Here is an 18,307-nt window from a genome sequence, read left to right as displayed (position 1 = left end):
TGATAAGTAGAGAGGCCCTCTTGATTCTAGTGTCTGTGCACCCAGCACCCACCCACCCACATGCCACGGTTTACCAAGTAGGTGAAAGCAAAAGCTGGGAAGAGCAGTCCCATTTCTAAGCCCCAGGAGTAGCTAAGGAGCACACAGCAGAGAGTGGAGACAGAGCAGAGTGAGAGACCAAGGTCTAAACCCTGAAGAATGTCAAGGTTTCGAGGAACAAAGGGTCAGATGCCGTTGAGAGGTTGAGTACAATGAGAAGAGAGAAATGGCTATTGGATTTGTCAACATGAAGGATGCTGGGGATACTGACGAATCACTGTGGGTGGGATGGAGGGAGCAGCTACACTGCAGTGGGTGGAAGAGAACGGGAGTGAAGCAGCAGAGCCTGTGTGTGAGATTTCAGGGTCTGGCAGAAAAGCAGGGACAGGATCAGCAGTTTCGTTTTGCCTGCTTTATACTTTTAAGGGGGAAGGTACTCAGGATGTCTGTATGCTGAGGGAAATAATCTAGCAATGGGAAAGAGAATTACTTTCCAAGCGAGAGGGGGAGAATGAGACATTCTTGAGCGGAACCTGTGATTCGAGGCACTAGGAATTGCCTTTGAAAGGGCAAGAGTCACTTCTCCTATCACGTTAGGCTGCACCATAAGAAACATGATATTCTACCATTTGGGGTCAACAAGAACAGCCATGTCTTATGGTTCAGCCTGATAATAGAGGAGAAGAATGAGAAGATGGTTGTAGACGCAAGTAGGATGCAGCTTTGCAGTGTGAAGATGAACATTCACGTCTGATGGCTGTAATTCCCTCAAAGTCTACGAGATGACGTCATCAGCGGACAGTGAGGGTGGAGAAAGGGGCGAGAGGGTTTTGAAGGGAAAAGATGTTCCTCGACTATGAACAGGAGGGAGGACTTCTCCCGCGTAGGGTGCCGTGAGGGTGAAATGTGGAACGGGAGGCACTGGGCACAGAGAGATGCTGGGCAGTGGAAAGCCAGCCAGCAAACTCCATCCAGGTACCCACGGGAGGGGCTTACCCTGCCCACTTCCACGAGGTTTGTGACCATGACGATGCTGGCCGAGTTCTCCTGCCAGATCATTCTCCAGAAGTCCTTTACGGTCTCCTGCATGGGACCTGCCAACAGAGAAGGTGTCAGGGTCAGACTGCAATGGCAAGGAAGCAGACAAGAGGCTTGTCCCTCCCGGCTGGTCAGTCAAGGCTCCGGATGGGTGAGTAAGAGGGAGGTCAGCGATTCCTATTGGGACACAAGTAGCGGAGACTGGGGACTGAAGCGTGTGAGGTCAGAGTGTGCACGAGAAAAGCCACACTCCAGCTAGCAGGGTCTGCAGCGTCCCCTGGAAATGCCCGCAGATTCTCCTCTTCGTCGCCCTCCTGCTCAGACCCTTTCCACCAGCCCCACTTTCCCGCCAACCCATCACCTTATATTAGGGGTTAATGACATAGCTTAAGGGAGTTTTCAAAAATTGGGCTCCAGAGCCTCAGTGAGAGACGGGAAGGAAACTGGGGTGGGGGTGGGGTGGGAGAGCAGAGGAGCTGCCAGGAGTCAGATGCTGAGAGCACAGACAGAAGATGCCCGATTCTGAGCTTGACAAATGCATTTGTCTGGAGCCTGGACAGAAAGAAGGGAAGAAAAATAGACAAGAAATGGGAGACAGAATCTGAGAGTCCACAGAAATTTCCTTGGAAATTTCTCTTTCAATGTCCTGGGCCTCCATCATTTTTAAAATTACAAGAGTAATAAGTGTTATCTGATACAAAATTTTGAATGCCATTTTTCTGTACAAATATATATATATGTGTATATATATTGTATTTGCTATAATAAGCGTTATATCTATTATACGTATTTTCCCATGCCCTTAAAAACTCTTACCTGCCGTGACATTTTTCATAGCTGCATAATTTTCCATAACATGGAAGTGTCACACTTCAACCAGTCTACCAATTGATGGGCATTTAAGATTTTTCACTTTTTTTCCTATTAGGTAACACTGTGAAGGGTATCTTATTATATGTGTCATTGTCCACATATATATATAATCATCCACAGGATTTCCTCACAGTGTGAGAGGTATAGTCATTTTTAAGTCTTCTCATAACATCCTGGTAAGTTGCTTTCTAGGAGCGTCGGCTGCCTCTCTCTCCCGCGCACACACCCATCGAGGAGATCAGGCACCGAGAGCTCCAGTTCCGAATGGTGGATACTGATGGCACATGCCTGAGGCTGATGCTTTTGGTCCAGGGCCCATCTCTCTTGACCATTTCCTAGTGACACCTCCTTCCTCTCTCCCTTACGTCCCTCCCCCCATAGCTGAACTTGTCACCTCCTTCCTTCCCAAACAAATGAACAATCTCGAGACCTCGGGAGGCTCTCCAGCCCTGCTCCTCTATGACTTCTTGGCTGGTAGAAGCTCATTCCTCTCCTCCAGTGTAAGGCAAGGGCCCTTTAGAGGAAAAGGAGGGCACTTACCTTGAGTAGCAATGTAGTGCCGGGGTCGATGGTACCCCTGGATGACAAAAGAAAAGTACAGTGCAGCTTACAAACAGCACAATACTAATAATTATCCCTGCCGAGGCTCGGTCTCTTCATAAGCAAAATGGAACTAGCATTAGACATTTCCCAGGGCAGTGGCGAAGATTAAATGAGATAATGCACGCAAAATGCTTAGCCTATCACTAAATGTTAGCTATTATTATAGTTCCTTGCGAGGGGCCCGTACAGGCTTGCCTTGGAGCCACGGACTGGGAGCAAAAGTCAGATGGCCATCAGTTATGGCTATGCACCCCGAAAAAGGGGGAGGAGGAATTTTCAGGTTTCTGTGGGATATCAACCACCACCAAGTCTTTCCTGAGCCGTGATTACATGCAGAACACTGTGCAAGGCCCCGTAGGGCACCTGAAAGAAGAAAACAATCACCTTGCTGGCTCCTTGCATCAGTAACAATTAGGAAAAGATGTCACACTGCCTCTCTGTGCTACATGGCTGGGCTTGGAACTGAAGTTCCTTTCATCTGGGGGGGGGGGGACCCCAGGTAGGTGTGCCCTAGAGACTGATAAAGCCACTTTCAGATTCAGAGATCAGTTTCTGATTTCCCTGTACGTTTCAGAGTCTTCAGTAGGCCCTGCTGGGCTCTGATGTGTGGTTACGCTGGTGCCCCATAATCCTGATCACTGGGGAACGGTTGAGGACAACCTTCTCTTTTGTCTGGGCATGTCCTACATGGAGGGTCCCCTTTTTTTGCCACAGAGAGGAAGTATATCATATTGGGTAGAAGTTCAAGTTTTGGAGACAGATCTGCACTTAGTACATAACATTGAACGTAATTAGTATTTATTGAACGAGTAAATACATGAATGAAAGGATAAATCAAAAAAATATATATATGCCAATTATGGAGCCTGTTGGTGGAGAGGGTGTTGGAAAGTCCTGACACTCCGCTTTCTTTTCCAGTTAACAATCTCAGGAGAAAACAAACCCGAAAGTCTTATGAACATTTGTCTTAAACGTTGCTGGTGAGTCTTTGTGTTCTGCTGAGAAGGATAAGCTGCCTCAAGACCCTCTTCTTTAGGAAATCAAATAGAAAAGTCATCTGCATGGTTCGTGGAGAAACAGACATGATGGTGTCTCAGAAGTTCTGGATCTACTTTCTGATCCAAAGATTCATTTCTAAGTTCCCTGTACATCTCTCTACCTCAGACTTCCACTTGTTCCATAACTATTTAGTAGGTACTTTGTAAGAATTACCTGGCATACTCTAGTAACACCTGGGTTGACTGTCAATAACAACCCAAGGCCAGTGTCATGGCCACAGCTGTTGGATTAACCACCAGGAATCAACAGCCCCACCTAAACTCTTTGTTTGAGTGGCCCTGTCTTCTTAGTGGGGTTGTCAGCTTCTTGAGGACACACACTGCCTCCTAAGTTTTAAAAAATTTTCTGTGGAGCCTAGCACCGTGTGAATCTCAGAGCAAATGCCCAATAAACAAGCTGTTGAGAGACCAACCAGAAAAGCAGCATATATTAGAGAAATGCACATCAAAACCACAGTGGGGTACCACCTCACGCTGGTCAGAATGGCCATCATTCAAAAGTCTCCAAATAACATGCTGGCGAGGGTGTGGACAAGAGGGAACCCTCCTACACTGTTAGTGGGAATGTAAATTGGTGCAGCCGCTGTGGAAAACAGTATGGAGGTTCCTCAAACAAACTAGAGTTGCCATATGATCCAGCAATCCCACTCTTGGGCATGTATCTGGACAAAATTATAATTCCAAGAGATACATGCACCCCTATGTTCATAGCAGCACTATTCACAATAGCCAAGACATGGAAACAACCTAAATGTCCATTGACAGATGAATGGATAAAGAAGATGTGGTACATATATACAATGGAATACTACTTGGCCATAAAAAGAATGAAATAATGCCATTTGCAGTGACATGGATGGACCTAGAGATTATCATACTGAGTGAAGTAAGTCAGAAAGAGAAAGACAAATACCATATGATATCACTTGTATGTGGAATCTAAAATATGACACAAATGAACTTATTTATGAAACAGAAACAGACTCACAGACATAGAGGACAGACTTGTGGTTGCCAAGGGGGAGAGGGGCTGGGGAGGGATGGATTGGGAGTTTGGGATTACCAGATGCAAACTAGTATACATAGAAACAACAAGGTCCTAGTGTAGAGCACAGGGAACTATATTCAATATCCTGTGATAAACTATAATGGAAAAGAATCTGACAAAGAATGTAGATATACAACTGAATCATTGTGCTGTTCAGTTAACACAACATTGTAAACCAACGACGTTTCAACAAAATAAATTAAAAAAATAAGAACGGCAACATGGCATGGTAGCTTTATGCACGGACTCTGAATTTAAACTGCCTGGGTGTGAATCCTGGCTCTGTCCCTTTTAGGCTGTGTGGTCTGGGGCAGGTTACTTAACCTCCTTGTGCCTCAATTAATTTCTGCTGTTAAATGGGGGTAACAGCATTTATATTACAGCCTTGCTGTTAGGGTTGTGAGTTAATATATGACAGTTATTATGTATCAGGCACTAGTCTAGGATTTAACATATATGTCTTTGCTATCATTATTATTTTGTTGTGTATCTGGAAAGCATTCATTGAGTGCCTATCACGATTAAAAAGTCTGTTTTGGCCATCACGGAGATCCTGAGATGGGAAGCCCTTCCCTCCCCTTTGCTTTCCTGCTCTGCCTATAAATGTAGTAACTGAGCCCTTCTCTGAGCCGTGAGAGGTAGGAAGGAAGATGAGAGGCACAAAGAGCTCTCTGTTCCTTTGAGTTAAGATGGACAGTGATTCCCAGGCTCACAGGAAGAATTAGACTATGGGAGTCTTCTTGAGTAGGCTTGGGAATAGAAAGTAGAACCCTACAGTGTGGAAAGATGCAGTTTCTCAAGTCCATCCTCTTCTGTCATCCCCACGTCATTCCTTCTTACAGCCTTCATCCTCCCTGATCTGGGCCAAGACAATAGGCTCATGCTGGCCTCCCTGCCTCCAGTCCAGTCCCAGAGTCCATCTGCTTCCTGCCAGAATGAACTCCCCAGCATACATCTGATTATGCTGTTTCCCCACTTAAAAGCCTGCAGTGGCTCCCCGTTGCCTGTACAATGATGTCCAAATGCCTTAGCTTGGGACTAATCCCCTGTCTCCATCCTCATCTCCAGCCTCATTTCCAGTTGTCCCTCTCCGGACCCTTCCATGTACCCTTTGCCCCAGCTTCCCACACTGCACTTCAAATGAGCCCTCCTTCCTCCTAAGCCCTGCAGGGCTTGGTAGATGCCCAGTTAACACCCTTACAATGTATGTTGCAACAAGTTTTTGTTTTTTTTTTTAATATTTTCTCCTTCTGGGCCATGGGACAGGGTATAGTTTTCAGCAGAGACTGGTCGGTGGCATACATGCATGAATATGTCTCTGAGGTGAGGTTGGGGCATTCCCTTAAGGCCTTAATTGGCAGACAAAAGGCAAAAGACAAAATGCATGGGATTTGGAAGATTCTAACACACTTCAACGTCAATGGGATGAAATTCTGAGCAAGAAATTCACATTTCAACTGTGGGAGTCAGACGACTTGGTTTCACTATTTTGTTCATTCGTTTGCTCACTCAGTCCTTCAATATTCAATTGACAGGTATTAACTGAGCATCTACTACTCTGTACAAGGCACTGGAAGTACAAAAGTGGACCTGATGGATGTGGGCTCAGATTCTGAGCAGCTTGTAGACATCAACAAACTGGGATAAGGGCCACCAAGAGGAAGATGTGCCAGGAGGCCAGAGGAGTGTTCTCTGAGGTCATGGCAGTTGAACTGGCCCCTTAAGCCTAGTTTGGGCGTCTCAACATCCCTGTTATTCCCATTTCATCCCTTCAGCAATATTCTCAGTTTTCCTACCGCCCTCCCCACGGCTCACTGGCTGTCTTGCTCTTCTTCAGAAGCAGCCATCATGTTTCCACCTATAAGCCTTAGCACTGGCCCCTACCCATGCCTGCTGCGCCTGTCCCCACATAACCGAGTGGTTTGCTCTCCCCTTCCATCCAGGCTTCTGCTGGGATGGCAGTCACCTCCACAGACAGCCCTTACCTGCCCACCCTGACATCCTTGGTTCTTTTGGCTTTCTCTGGTTGACTTCTCTTCAGGGCACTCACCACCAAAGTCTTTGTTTATTTACATGCTTATCATCTGTGTTCCCAGTCGAATGAGAGCTCCAGCAGGGCAGGGCTGTAATGGGCTTGCTCATGGCTGTGTCCCCAGCATGGAGAAGTCTGCCTGGGCAGTCAGCCCTGATAAATGCATACAGAATGAACGCATGCATGCTGCGTTCCTGTCCACACGTGGCATCCGAGTCAAGAGACCCTCTCTGGCCTCCAGGAACCCACGCAGTCCCCAAGAGAAAGCATTCTAACCACCTGACTCCAGCAATGGAGATGAGAGGAAACGTACTGCTCACTTGCGGCTGCTCTGGGGATGTCCCAAGAGCTGGTACAGAAAACTTCCTAACCTTAAAAGAACTTTGAGTTCACTTAAGTCCCACCTACACAGCACGCACATGGACTGCAAACCGGTACTGGGCCTGCCTCCAGCTGCCTGTGAGCAATGGGAAAGAGGTTTGCATCCAACATGCGTTTATCTCACTCCGCGACCATGCATCTGTTACTTACTGGGGACCCAGAGACGATATTTATTTCCAGACTGGTAATTTATAACAGATTCAAGTGGCCAATACATTCTCGGGTGTGCAAACAAATGTGCCGGAGGTATGGTTCAGACAGGAGGAGAACCACGGCCTCTGGAGGCCTACAGGGCTGGCCCCATCTAGCTCATTATCCAAATGGAGTTGTTTTAATGAAAGGTCAAGATTGAATTGTGGATAAATGATTCTAGCGTGGGCAGTTAGCCCTCTGGAGTGCAGGGAGGATTTTGGCTGGGTGGAAACCAGGGCCAAGGGGTGAGCCCTAGACAGCTACCTAGGGTGTGTCTGCCAGGAATCCCCACAGAGACCCTGGGAATTTTGACTTTGCTGGAGTGTACAGGGGGTCACAACTGATGTGATCCCCCTCCCCTCCACCCCATACTGCTCACACTGTGCTAAAAGGAGCTCATGCTTGGTGTCTCCTCTGTTCCTCCATTGACTCTCTATTCCCTTCCCTGCTCTGCTCGTGGCCTGGGAGGTTGACCTGTATGGAGGACACCACGGGCTTCCATGCCCTCCAGCTGCTAGTTGGGTTTGGTCAATGCGGAGCAGAAGCAGGAGCTCAGAGGCCATTGGGAGGTTGGGGTGTAGGTTCTTTTGGGTCTCTCCCTATCAGGTCACCATGGCTTGGCCTTGACTTTCCATCAAAGGCTACAGCTCCAATCAGGCAGCCCCCTGCTTACAGCTACTCTCCCTGCTCTCAGCAGCTTGAGAGCTTCCTGTTGGTTCTAGCCTGGGGATACTGAACTCCTGCCACTTTGCCTCCCCCCATAGTTTCCTTTAATCCTGTTCCTACTGTTATTAAATTCCCTTTGAGTGACCCTCTGTCTCCCAATGGGACCCTGACAGATAGACACTTCACATCAGTTGTCACATTCTTACGGGTTGGCATCATCCCATTTTACAGACATCAAAATGGGTAAATAATTTGCCTAAGATCATAAAGCTAGTGAGCAGAAAGGCCTGGATTCAATGTGGCCTCTATAAGGACTGAATTCATGTCACGACTCTGGTCTCGTGAGACCTTGACTCTAATCACAGCACAGAGTCCAGTATCACTTAGTAAGACAGCATCTAGCAGAGACTTTGGCCTGTCTGCACAATCTACTTCCTAGAGAGAGGGAGAAGGTGGGCAGAGAACTGGATTCTAGCTGTGTGACCTTGAGCAAGCCTCTTAACCTCCACCCCTGGCCTCTTATCCTTAAAGGCTCTCAGAATGCATTGTGATGATAAGAACCTGGTAGAAATGGGTGCTTGTTATTAGTACTGGTGTTGCAGAGATGCACTTGCATTTAAAACAATTTCCTTTGTTGCCTATAAAATACCAAAGTGCATCTTGGCTCTGACCGCAGTCACATCCTCCCTCAACTTTGGATTGTCTATCCAGGAAAATGCCTTTTGCCGGAGGTTAGCACTCAGGCAATGAATGCCAGATATGGCAACTTGGGCCAGCAGACCCCTCGTGGGCATGGCTGTCAGGGCTGCCCCATCCACTCAGCCAGAGTCAAAGTCGAGGAGAAATGGAAGGAACCAACTCAGTTTGGTTCCGCATGCGCTGCCCGAGTCCCCACTGTGTGCTGCGTGCAAGGTGGTGTCTTTCGAGTGGGTGAGGAGGGACAGGACCAACAGCCCTGCCCTGGGAGTCATTCGGGTCTGGTTTCCAGCCTGCTTCTGCCACGGAGCAGATGCCCACACCCAAGCTGTGCAATCTCTTTAAACCTCAGCCTCCCTATCTGGAAAATGGGGGTGGTCACCTATCCTGGAGGGCTAGTGGGAGGTCTCAATAAACAGATTCATTTAAAACCACCCCTCACAGGGCCCAAGAGTGACTCATTTAGAGCCCTGGGCTGTTGTCATTGCATTACCGTTGTTATTAAAGCCAGCAGGGCATGGGTGGGGAGGCACCGATGCAGACTCCTGCTGTCCCCTCCCTCACATCCTGGAGAAGTTTCATAACCTTGAGAGCCCCAGTTCACTCATCTGGAAATGGGTAGTAATGGCATTTACTTTGTGAGTTGTGATACTAGTTAAGGCAATGTTGGTACACTAGAGGTGATCAATAATTCTTAAGCCACCATCGGTCCTTCTTGCCTGACTACCATCGGCTGACTCTCACTCATTGGCTAAAGCAGCACTGTGTCACCTCCTCCAGGAAGGCTTCACTGATCACGCCACTCCCACCTTGAGGCTTTGATTTTCCTTTACGTTCCCATGGCCCCTGCTCTTCGAGGGTCTCTTTTCTTATCTGACTCCCTCACCAGACTTGAGTCCCTTTTAAGGTCTGTGTTTCTGGCACACAGTGGAGGATCTGCTGTGTGTGAGAAATGAATACTAGATGCATGAGGGAAAGGCTGAAGGCATGATGGGTGAATGCTGAGTGCTTTCTCCATGTTGGAGACAGGCTGCTCAGAACTGGCCATCTCCTTGTGAATTTTCTTGTTAACCAGAGTCCAGGCGGAGAACCATTCCAGGTGTTTCAGACAGAGGGAATTCAGTACAGGGAGCTGGTTATACAGGTGATGGAGGAGCTAAGTTGCAAAACGGAACAGTGAGGCCACCCAGAGATCAGCAATGGCAAGAGGATGTGGTCACCCCTAGAACCAGCAGATAACGGGAGACAGAGAAGTCACCAGAGCCCAGGAGCTGGGGCCACCTTGTCAAGGCTGGATCACTCTGGTGGTCCTGCTTGATGGAGCCACAGATGGGATGCAGCCACTGCTGGAGCTGCCATCCCAGGAAACAAGAGAGGCAGATAAATACGATGGCTTCTCCCATCCCATCACCTGCCAATCTCCCATCGCACCTTCCTTAAAGGGTCAGCTCGCTCTCCTCCCTGCACACACACACACACACACAAAGACGCACATGCACACATGCACATACACACACCACACACACATGCACACACAAAGACGCACATGCACACACGCACATACACACACCGCACACACGCAAACACACATGCACACACACACAGACGCACATGCACACACGAACACACACACACAAACATACACAAACATGCACATAAAAACACACAGTGCACACACACGCACAAACATGCAAACACACAAACGTGCACATGCACACACACATGCATATACGCACATGCACACACCTGCACATATGCACAGGCACACAATGCACACACAAACATGCGCACGCACACAGACACACACGCATACCAGCAACCCAAAGCAGAACAGGGAAGGACAAGAAATAGATCTGAGGGCAAACAGGCAAATGCCTAACACAAGGCTCAATACACGATGGGGAATTCAAAAGCATGCCACAGTGCCTTACAGCTTTTCTATAAAAACACTTGGGAGTCAGAGGCACCAAGGTGGATCTCTGAGCCTTTCGTCAAGGTTCTTGGACTCCTAGCTGAGGTCCTCAGAAGCCTGGCTTGCATCGGTCATTCTGGGATGTCTCTCTGGTCCCAGGGACCATGCTTCCCTTTTACAAACTCTCTTACTTCCGTGTATGCCCATCTTGGCTCCCGTTGTAGTTAGTTCCTTCCTCCATATTCTCTGGAACACTGAAGCAGCCCCCTTTCCTAATTGGGGGTCTTATTCCCAGACCCTCTTCCCTCTCATCGATCTTACCCTGGGTAATAGATAAGTCATGCCAAACCTCAGCTCTGAACCGGTCGCCTCCTTGATTAAAAACTTTCCACAGCCTTCTCTTGCCTACAAAATAAAGTCTGACTTCCTACGTTTGATCACAAAGCATCAGTGATCCAGCTCCAACCTTATTTTCCACTATTCCCATTATAGAGTCTCTGCTCCCCTCGAACTGAGCTGCTACTTACCCTCTGCTACATCTCAGCTTGTGCTTTTCTTTGGCAGAGGCCCATCGTCCCCCTCTTTGATTTTAAATTCTACCTGTGCTTGAAGTTTTGGTTCACATCACACTTCGCATTCCTGATAGAAGAGTGACTTTTTCCCTCCCACCTCTGAACCCCTGTAGCATTTTATCTGAACTCATGACACTCACCACTTTCTAGTTTGCCCTGGAATTATTGATGTGCACAGCTTATCTTCCTGCTAAGGTTTTAGAGGGTAGAGACCACGGCATTTTTAGCTTTATGGTTCCTATAGCATCCAACATACAGTAGGTATTCTGAAATTTTTGTTGCATAAATGGCCGTACCTTCAAATAAATTAATGAATGGGTAAACGGACATACATACAAAAGAATTAATGGGTGAATGAACAAGACGGGCAATCCTGGGTTCCCACAGAGCAGGCTACTCCAGCCAGCCTGAAAGTGGATGCAGCTTTACATGGCTAATCAGCTTGGGTTACACTAGTTACAGGGAGGAGCCAGACCCTCTGGACCTGTTCTAGGAGGGCCACTGTCTGGGGGAGCAGCTGGGGGCACAGCCACAGATCTTGAGCCTACTGTAGCCAACCCCAGAACCCAGCTGCCCAGCCCCATGGAGAGCCTCACATCAATGTAGTTGGCGTTGATGTAGTCGGAGTGTGGGTCTCCATCCAGCACCAGCAGCCTCACTCGAGAATGGTCATCTGCAGAGAGAGAGCAGAAGACAAGGGGATGGGTGATGAGAAGGCTTCGGGTGAGCTCTGCCCTGCTTTAGAGCCACCATTTATCAATCATCCTGTGCCAGGCACCATGCTACTGACAGACATGCTCTCATTTAACCCCTAGCATCACCCTCAGCTATTATCCCCATTTACGGATGAGGACATTGAGGCTTAGGGAGATTACTGTGCCTTAAAAAAGGGCCTGTATGTGCTTCTTCTCTTTTTTTCCACCTGCCCTTCTGCTTCTGGTTTTGTCATTACCTACCGGGGAGAGTGACCTGCTTCTTTAAATCTCAGTGATTTTGTCATTAAAATGGGGATGGAAATGCCTTCTCCAGAGGACAACACAGGAAAGACCATATGAAGACACTCAGGAAGCGAGAAATGTTAGATCCAAATTAATATGCCCCATTTTCATGCTTGCTTAAAACTGGCACATTTACCTATTTTCCACAAGTGCACAAACACTTGCCTTTTGCCTCTTGGAATATTGCTGCAAATAGACCGTCGGCCACATATTGTTATCAATGTTATCATTCAAGTGAAGCCGACTAAATCATTAGATTAAAAGAGGTCATCAATAACTAAAAATTGTGTTACAGAGAATACTATTTCAAAAACGATCTAGGCACAAACAAGATTTGCAGGCTTTAGTCAATGGCACACTTACTTCAAATAACACCAAATTAAAATGATTAAAAGAAAAACCCATTACAGCAGAAGAATCAGGCTAATCCTTTACAGTCAATTAAAGTGAGCTCCGATATGCTAGAGGATACGCAAACAGAACACCTGGGTTGGGTCTGGTGGGGGGAGGGGCTCAGCTTTCTGTCCCCGTCACTATGCACGTATCACCGCGTGTTGCTGCATCCACTGGCCAGGCCACCTTACTCTAGGTCAGGGCTAGGGCTCCCCATAAGTGGAATGGAGAACTCTGGGCACCCCCAAGGGTTTCTGGGGATCAAGGAAGTCGGGTCCCCAAATCCCATTAGCTTTTTCCAGAACTTGGCACTTTACAAGGCCACCTGTTACTACTAACTGGAACCCCCATGAACAGGGACATTAGGTGTTTTGCTCCTTGTTCCATCCTCCACATGCACCTGTGACAGGTACTCAGTAAGTACTTGGTGAGTATATGAATGGATTATCTCATTGGACTCTCACAGTGACCCTGGGAGAGAAGTAAGATGGATGCTGTTAACCTTTGTTACAAATGAGGAAACTGAGGCTCCCAAGGATTGACTGGCCACATGGCCAGTGGATGGTGGAGCTTGGAAGAGTGGGGTTCTCTTAACTCTGAGCTCAGACACTCCTGATTCCCCAGAGGGGTCTAAGCAGGATAGTAGAAAGTACTTCGAGGGTACACAGCAGAGGGAATTAATGACAGAGAAGTGGTTACCTGGGTGATGGAAGGGTTGAGAGGCTAAAGGGAGGAGGGAGAAGTAACTCAGAGATAAACATCAGCAAGGAGACACTGCCTCCCCAGGGTCGGTGGGACAGAGGGAGGAAGTCAGGGCACCAGAGCCCAGGGGTGGGGGCCACCTGTGGAAGCTGGAGCTGCAGTGGGCCTCTCTGGTGGGAGCTGGAGAAAAGGAGGAGACTCCCTCACTGTTCAAGAAGGTGCCTCTGATTGGGACAGAGAGGGAGAAATACCCCGGCTTCTTCCTTTCTCCCACCTTCCAATCTCCCACCAGTGCACATCACTGGCCAAACAGCAGCCAGCTGACAAGAGAGGCTGAGAAATGCAACCTGCAAGGGTCAGATCCCTATGATGGAAAGTTGAGCAGGAGAAGGCAAGGAATGGGACCAAGCATGGACAAGCAGGCCGGGGCTGGACAGGACACCACCCCACATCCATTCATTCATTAACTAATTAATCAATTCAAAAATAGTTAAGTGAGCATCTGCCATACGGCAGGCACTGTGCTAGATACTGAGCTACACTGGATGCCATGTTTCTTACTCATCATGGGGAAGAGTTTCCGTGGAATCAACCAGAGGGAGTGGGGGGGAGGTCTAAGTGATCCCTTGCGGTGGGTGGCAGAGTGGGGTGTGAAGTGGGGAAGGAGTTTGAAGCTAATCTTTATGGAGTTGATGGTAGATACCAGAGGCTTCACATACATTATCTCACTCAATCATTTATTCCTCCAAATTGCTCCACAGATTATTATACTAATGATGTAGTATTTTTATTCTTCCCATTTCACAGATGAAGAAACTGGGGCTCAGAGAGATTAAGCAAGTTTCCAACATGACACAGCCTACAAGTGGCTGGGATTCTATCTTAGGGACTGTCTGACCCTGAATCCCTGCTCTGTTCACACGATGTGCTGTCCCTGGACTTCTAGCATCTCGCAGGCACTGCAGTCTGTGCAAGTGTCTGGTCCCCAGCTCCTGCAGTGGGACGTCCTGGGGCACATCCACCCAGCAGGGGTTCAGACAAGACCCAGCAGCTGACTCTGAGCTCAGACTGTTAAGCCTTGTTACCAGCGGTTACCAAAACTGTAAGGCTCAAAAAAGTGAAAAATGTGTAATGTGTTTTCACTCATTGGTCTCACTAATGACTCATCGATTCAAAAAATCTCCTTTATTTATTGAATTATGCCTGCCCTTGAAGTCTAAAGCACTGGAAACAGATATTCTGGTGTAAAACGTTGAAAGGGAATTTTCATTAATATAAAACAAAATTGAAAGTCTGAAAGCAAATATGATTAACAAGAAAAAGAAAAGAAACAAACATTTCTTTTAGTTAAATATTCTTAAAGATGAGAGGTGCCTCTAACCACTAGATGATGGTGTTTGTCAATATCACCTTTATTCATTTATTAAGAACAAATTCACTGAGCATCTACTACACACAGGCTTGTTGAAGGGACTTGGAAAGTATTTTCCAAGTGCTCAGGGAGTTTGTCAATGTAGTGGGGTAGATAGACTGTACAGAGAAGTGAAATTTCAAGGTCTAGAAAGTGGGGACTAGAGGGCTTTGCGAAGTGATATGTGAATGAGGAATTGAAAGTAAGGCTTGACCAATGGACAATGAGGAAGGGTCTTTCCGTCAGAGAGAACAGCAAGAGAGCAGAGGTCCTGGAAAAGCAAGCATACTGGCAACCTGCAAACAGTTTCTTGTCTTGTGAACATGGAATGCGAGGCAATTAGCAATGGGAGAAGAGGCAGAGGAGGTAGGTGGGGGTTAGATTGAAGAGGGCTTTCTATGCCCTATTCAGGTACTTAGATGCAAGTCACCATGCCGGGCTCTGCAGAGCATCCAAATAGAGACTATCTTCTGAGACCGTGAAAGGGTACTTTAGTACAAAATGATCAAGATTTATTCCCACATGGGCTAACCTGTGGCAAGTAGGACAGCAGACGTGGTGATGGGAGGTCTGAAGCTCTGGGTCAGATCTGGGTTCAGATCTTAGCTCCATCACTTAGCAAGTCAGTTGATCTCTCTAAGCCTTGGTTTTCTTAGGAAAATGCTATATGGCTCAATACTATATAGCTCACAGAATGTTGGGAGGATTAAATGAGAAAATGCAGGCATGAAAAGTGTGAGGACGTTAAGAGAATGAAAAGATGAGCCACAGATTGGGAGAAAATGTTTGAAAAAGACTACCCGATAAAGGAGTTGGATCCACAGCATACAAAGACCTCTTAAAACTCAACAATAAGTAAACAACCCAATTAAAAAATGGGCAAATGATCTGAACGGACACCTCACGAAAAAAGATATATGGATGGCAAATAAGCATATGAAAAGACGTTCAGTATCATATGTCATTAGGAACTGCAAATTAAAACAACAAAAAGATACCTCTACTCACCTACCAGAATGGCCAAAATCCAGAACCCTGACAACACCAAATGCTGGCGAGGATGCAGAGCAACAGGAATTCTCACTTATTGCTGATGGGAAAGCAAAATGGTAGAGCCACTTTGGAAGCCAGTTTGGAAATTTCTTCCAAAACTAAACACACTCTTATCATATGATCCAGCAATTACTGTCTGATATTTACCCAAATGAGCTGAAACTTACATCCACACAAAAACCTGCACATGAATGTTTATAGCAGGTTTACTCATAATTGCCAAAACTTAAGAAAAACCAAGATGTCCTTCAATAGGTGAATGGACAAACAAGTCATGGTACATCCATGTCTTTGGTAATATAAAGAAATGAGTTCTCAAACCAGGAAAGGACATGGAGGAAACATAAACGCATACTGCTAAGTGAAAAAACCCAGCCTGAAAGGCTTCATAGTGTATGATTCCAACTCTATGACATTTTGGAGAAGGCAAAACTACAGAGGCAGGCAGTAAGAAGATCCGTGATTGCCAGGGACTTGGGGGGAGGGATGACTAGGTAGAGCACAGGGAACTTTTAGGGCAGTGAAACTTCTGTATAATACTGTAATTGTGCCACTGTACATTTTTTAAATCCTACAGAACTGCACAACACAGAGTGGACTCGAAGGTAGACTATGGACTTTAGCTAGTAATAATGGATCGCAAAGCACAGGGAGATCAGCTCGGTGCTTTGTGACCAGCTAGAAGGGTGGGATAGGGAGGGTGGGAGGAAGGGAGATGCAAGAGGGAAGACATATGGGGATATATGTATATGTGTAACTGATTCACTTTGTTATAAAGCAGAAAGTAACACACCACTGTAAAGCAATTATACTACAATAAAAATGTTGAGGAAAAAAAAACCAAACACTAAAAAAAAAAAAAAAAAAAAAGGTGATGTGGTGTGTATATATGTGATGGAATATTACTCAGCCATAAAAAAGAATGAAATTTTGCCATTTGCAACAACATAGATGGACTTGGAAGGTATTATGCTAAGTGAAATAAGTCAGACAGAGAAAGACAAATACTGTATGATATCACTTATATGTGGAATCTAAAAAATACAACAAACTAGTGATTATAACAACAAGGAAGCAGACTCACAGATACAGAGAACAAACTAGTGGTTATCAGTGGGGAAAGGGAAAGGGGAGGGTCATTATAGGGGTAAGGGATTAAGCGGTACAAACTGTCATGTATAAAATAAGCTACAAGGATATAATGTACAACACAGGGAAAATAACCAATATTTTATAATAACCATAAATGGAGTATAACCTTTAAAAACTGTGAATCATTATATTGTACACTTGTAACATATAATACTGTACATCAACTAAACTTCAATAAAAAAATGAGATACTATCTTATAAAAAAAAGGATCAATATTGGTTCACCAATTGTAACAAACTTATCACACTGATGCGACATGTTAATAACAGGGGAAACTGAAGGGGGATGGGAGGTAGGAGTAAACAGGAACTCTCTGGACATTCCGCTCAATTTTTCTGAAACTAAAACTGCTCTTAAAAAAAGTGTGAGCACAGTGCCTGGTACGCAGCAGGTGCTTAATAAATGGTGATTCTGGGCTGGATGTGAGGCAGGCAGTGAGCTGACGGCGGAGACGGTTAGAAACTTAGTGCTTCCCATTTGCCCTTCTGTACAAAATGTAAATCCATCTTTCTACAGAGGCAAAGAGTTACTGTGTATATTCATGAAAGGGCAGAATTCAGCTACAGGTCCACCAGAAAGGCATTGCAAGGAGTAGCACTGCCTTCATGGTTTATTTATTCCTTCTGGGAGACGTTAATATTATTCTGTGTCCCCTTCTCCTTCTAACTTTATATAATTAGAAGGATAAAAAAAATTGTGTTTATCCACATGCACATGGAGAAAGATGGGGCAGTGGGCGATGTAAAGGAGTTTATACAAAGTAATCTACAAGCAGCCCAGAAAGTTCATTATGCTCTATCTACATTTTGCAAGCTTGAGAAACAGCTAATCTGATATTCCTTGTTTGATATTCAAGACGAGTGAAGAAGTCACATAGAGGAGAAACAAACTCCTCAACGGTGAGGTAAGAGGAGGTGCAGGAGCCTGGCTTCACCCGGCTCTCAGCTGAGGTAGGAGGTGGGCCAGCACTGGCTTGCACGGAGGAGGAGAGAACCAGTGGCCACTGGTAGAGAGAAGGCATAACTGCAAAGACACGGAGATCCAAAGAGCTCCCTGGAACACAACTCAAGGGGAACAGAAACATTGCCCCTCTAGAATCAATCTGTTCCTTGTAGTTTTCGAACAAAGCCCAGTGGTAGGTTGTAAAAGTTTAACAAAGAGCTCTCTGGAGGAAGAAATGCCCTGATCTGTAACATCTGATTTCTGTGATATAAATACTCCCACCATGACTGATTTCAAGCTACCAACGTGGTATCAACTGGCTCACAAAATTCCTGAAAAATTTAACCATCATCTCTTGCAAGCTGGTATGAATCAGTTGCAAGACGTCACTGACAGAGAACAAAGCCTGACCAGACCCCACAATGCCTTGCACGATCTGGTTTGGGACCTATTTCCCAAGTCCAGTCTCATGCCCCCCTCCCCACATATGACTGAAAACCGTGCCCTTCTTTCTGTTGCTCAAATGCATCATGTCTGCTCTGACC

General features: G+C 46.3%; 1 protein-coding gene across 2 annotated transcripts in view; it reads right to left on the bottom strand.

Moving 5' to 3' along the window:
- PTPRT (protein tyrosine phosphatase receptor type T) overlaps positions 1-18,307 on the bottom strand; it is a 1,065,023-nt gene that overhangs the window by 40,479 nt on the left and 1,006,237 nt on the right. For both annotated transcript variants that reach the window (XM_029221736.1, XM_029221738.1), the window contains 3 exons: positions 11,707-11,783; positions 2,491-2,527; positions 1,036-1,133 (listed from right to left, as the gene is read on the bottom strand). In XM_029221736.1, coding sequence (XP_029077569.1) covers positions 1,036-1,133; positions 2,491-2,527; positions 11,707-11,783 — 212 coding nt within the window. The remainder of the gene's footprint in view (positions 1-1,035; positions 1,134-2,490; positions 2,528-11,706; positions 11,784-18,307) is intronic.

The sequence above is a fragment of the Monodon monoceros genome, unplaced genomic scaffold (assembly GCF_005190385.1).
Source record: "Monodon monoceros isolate NGI ecotype Baffin Bay Population unplaced genomic scaffold, NGI_Narwhal_1 Super_Scaffold_13, whole genome shotgun sequence".
Classification (NCBI taxonomy): Eukaryota; Metazoa; Chordata; class Mammalia; order Artiodactyla; family Monodontidae; genus Monodon; species Monodon monoceros.
Note: the sequence above shows the minus strand (reverse complement) of the source record. Positions and strands in the feature narration are given on the sequence as shown.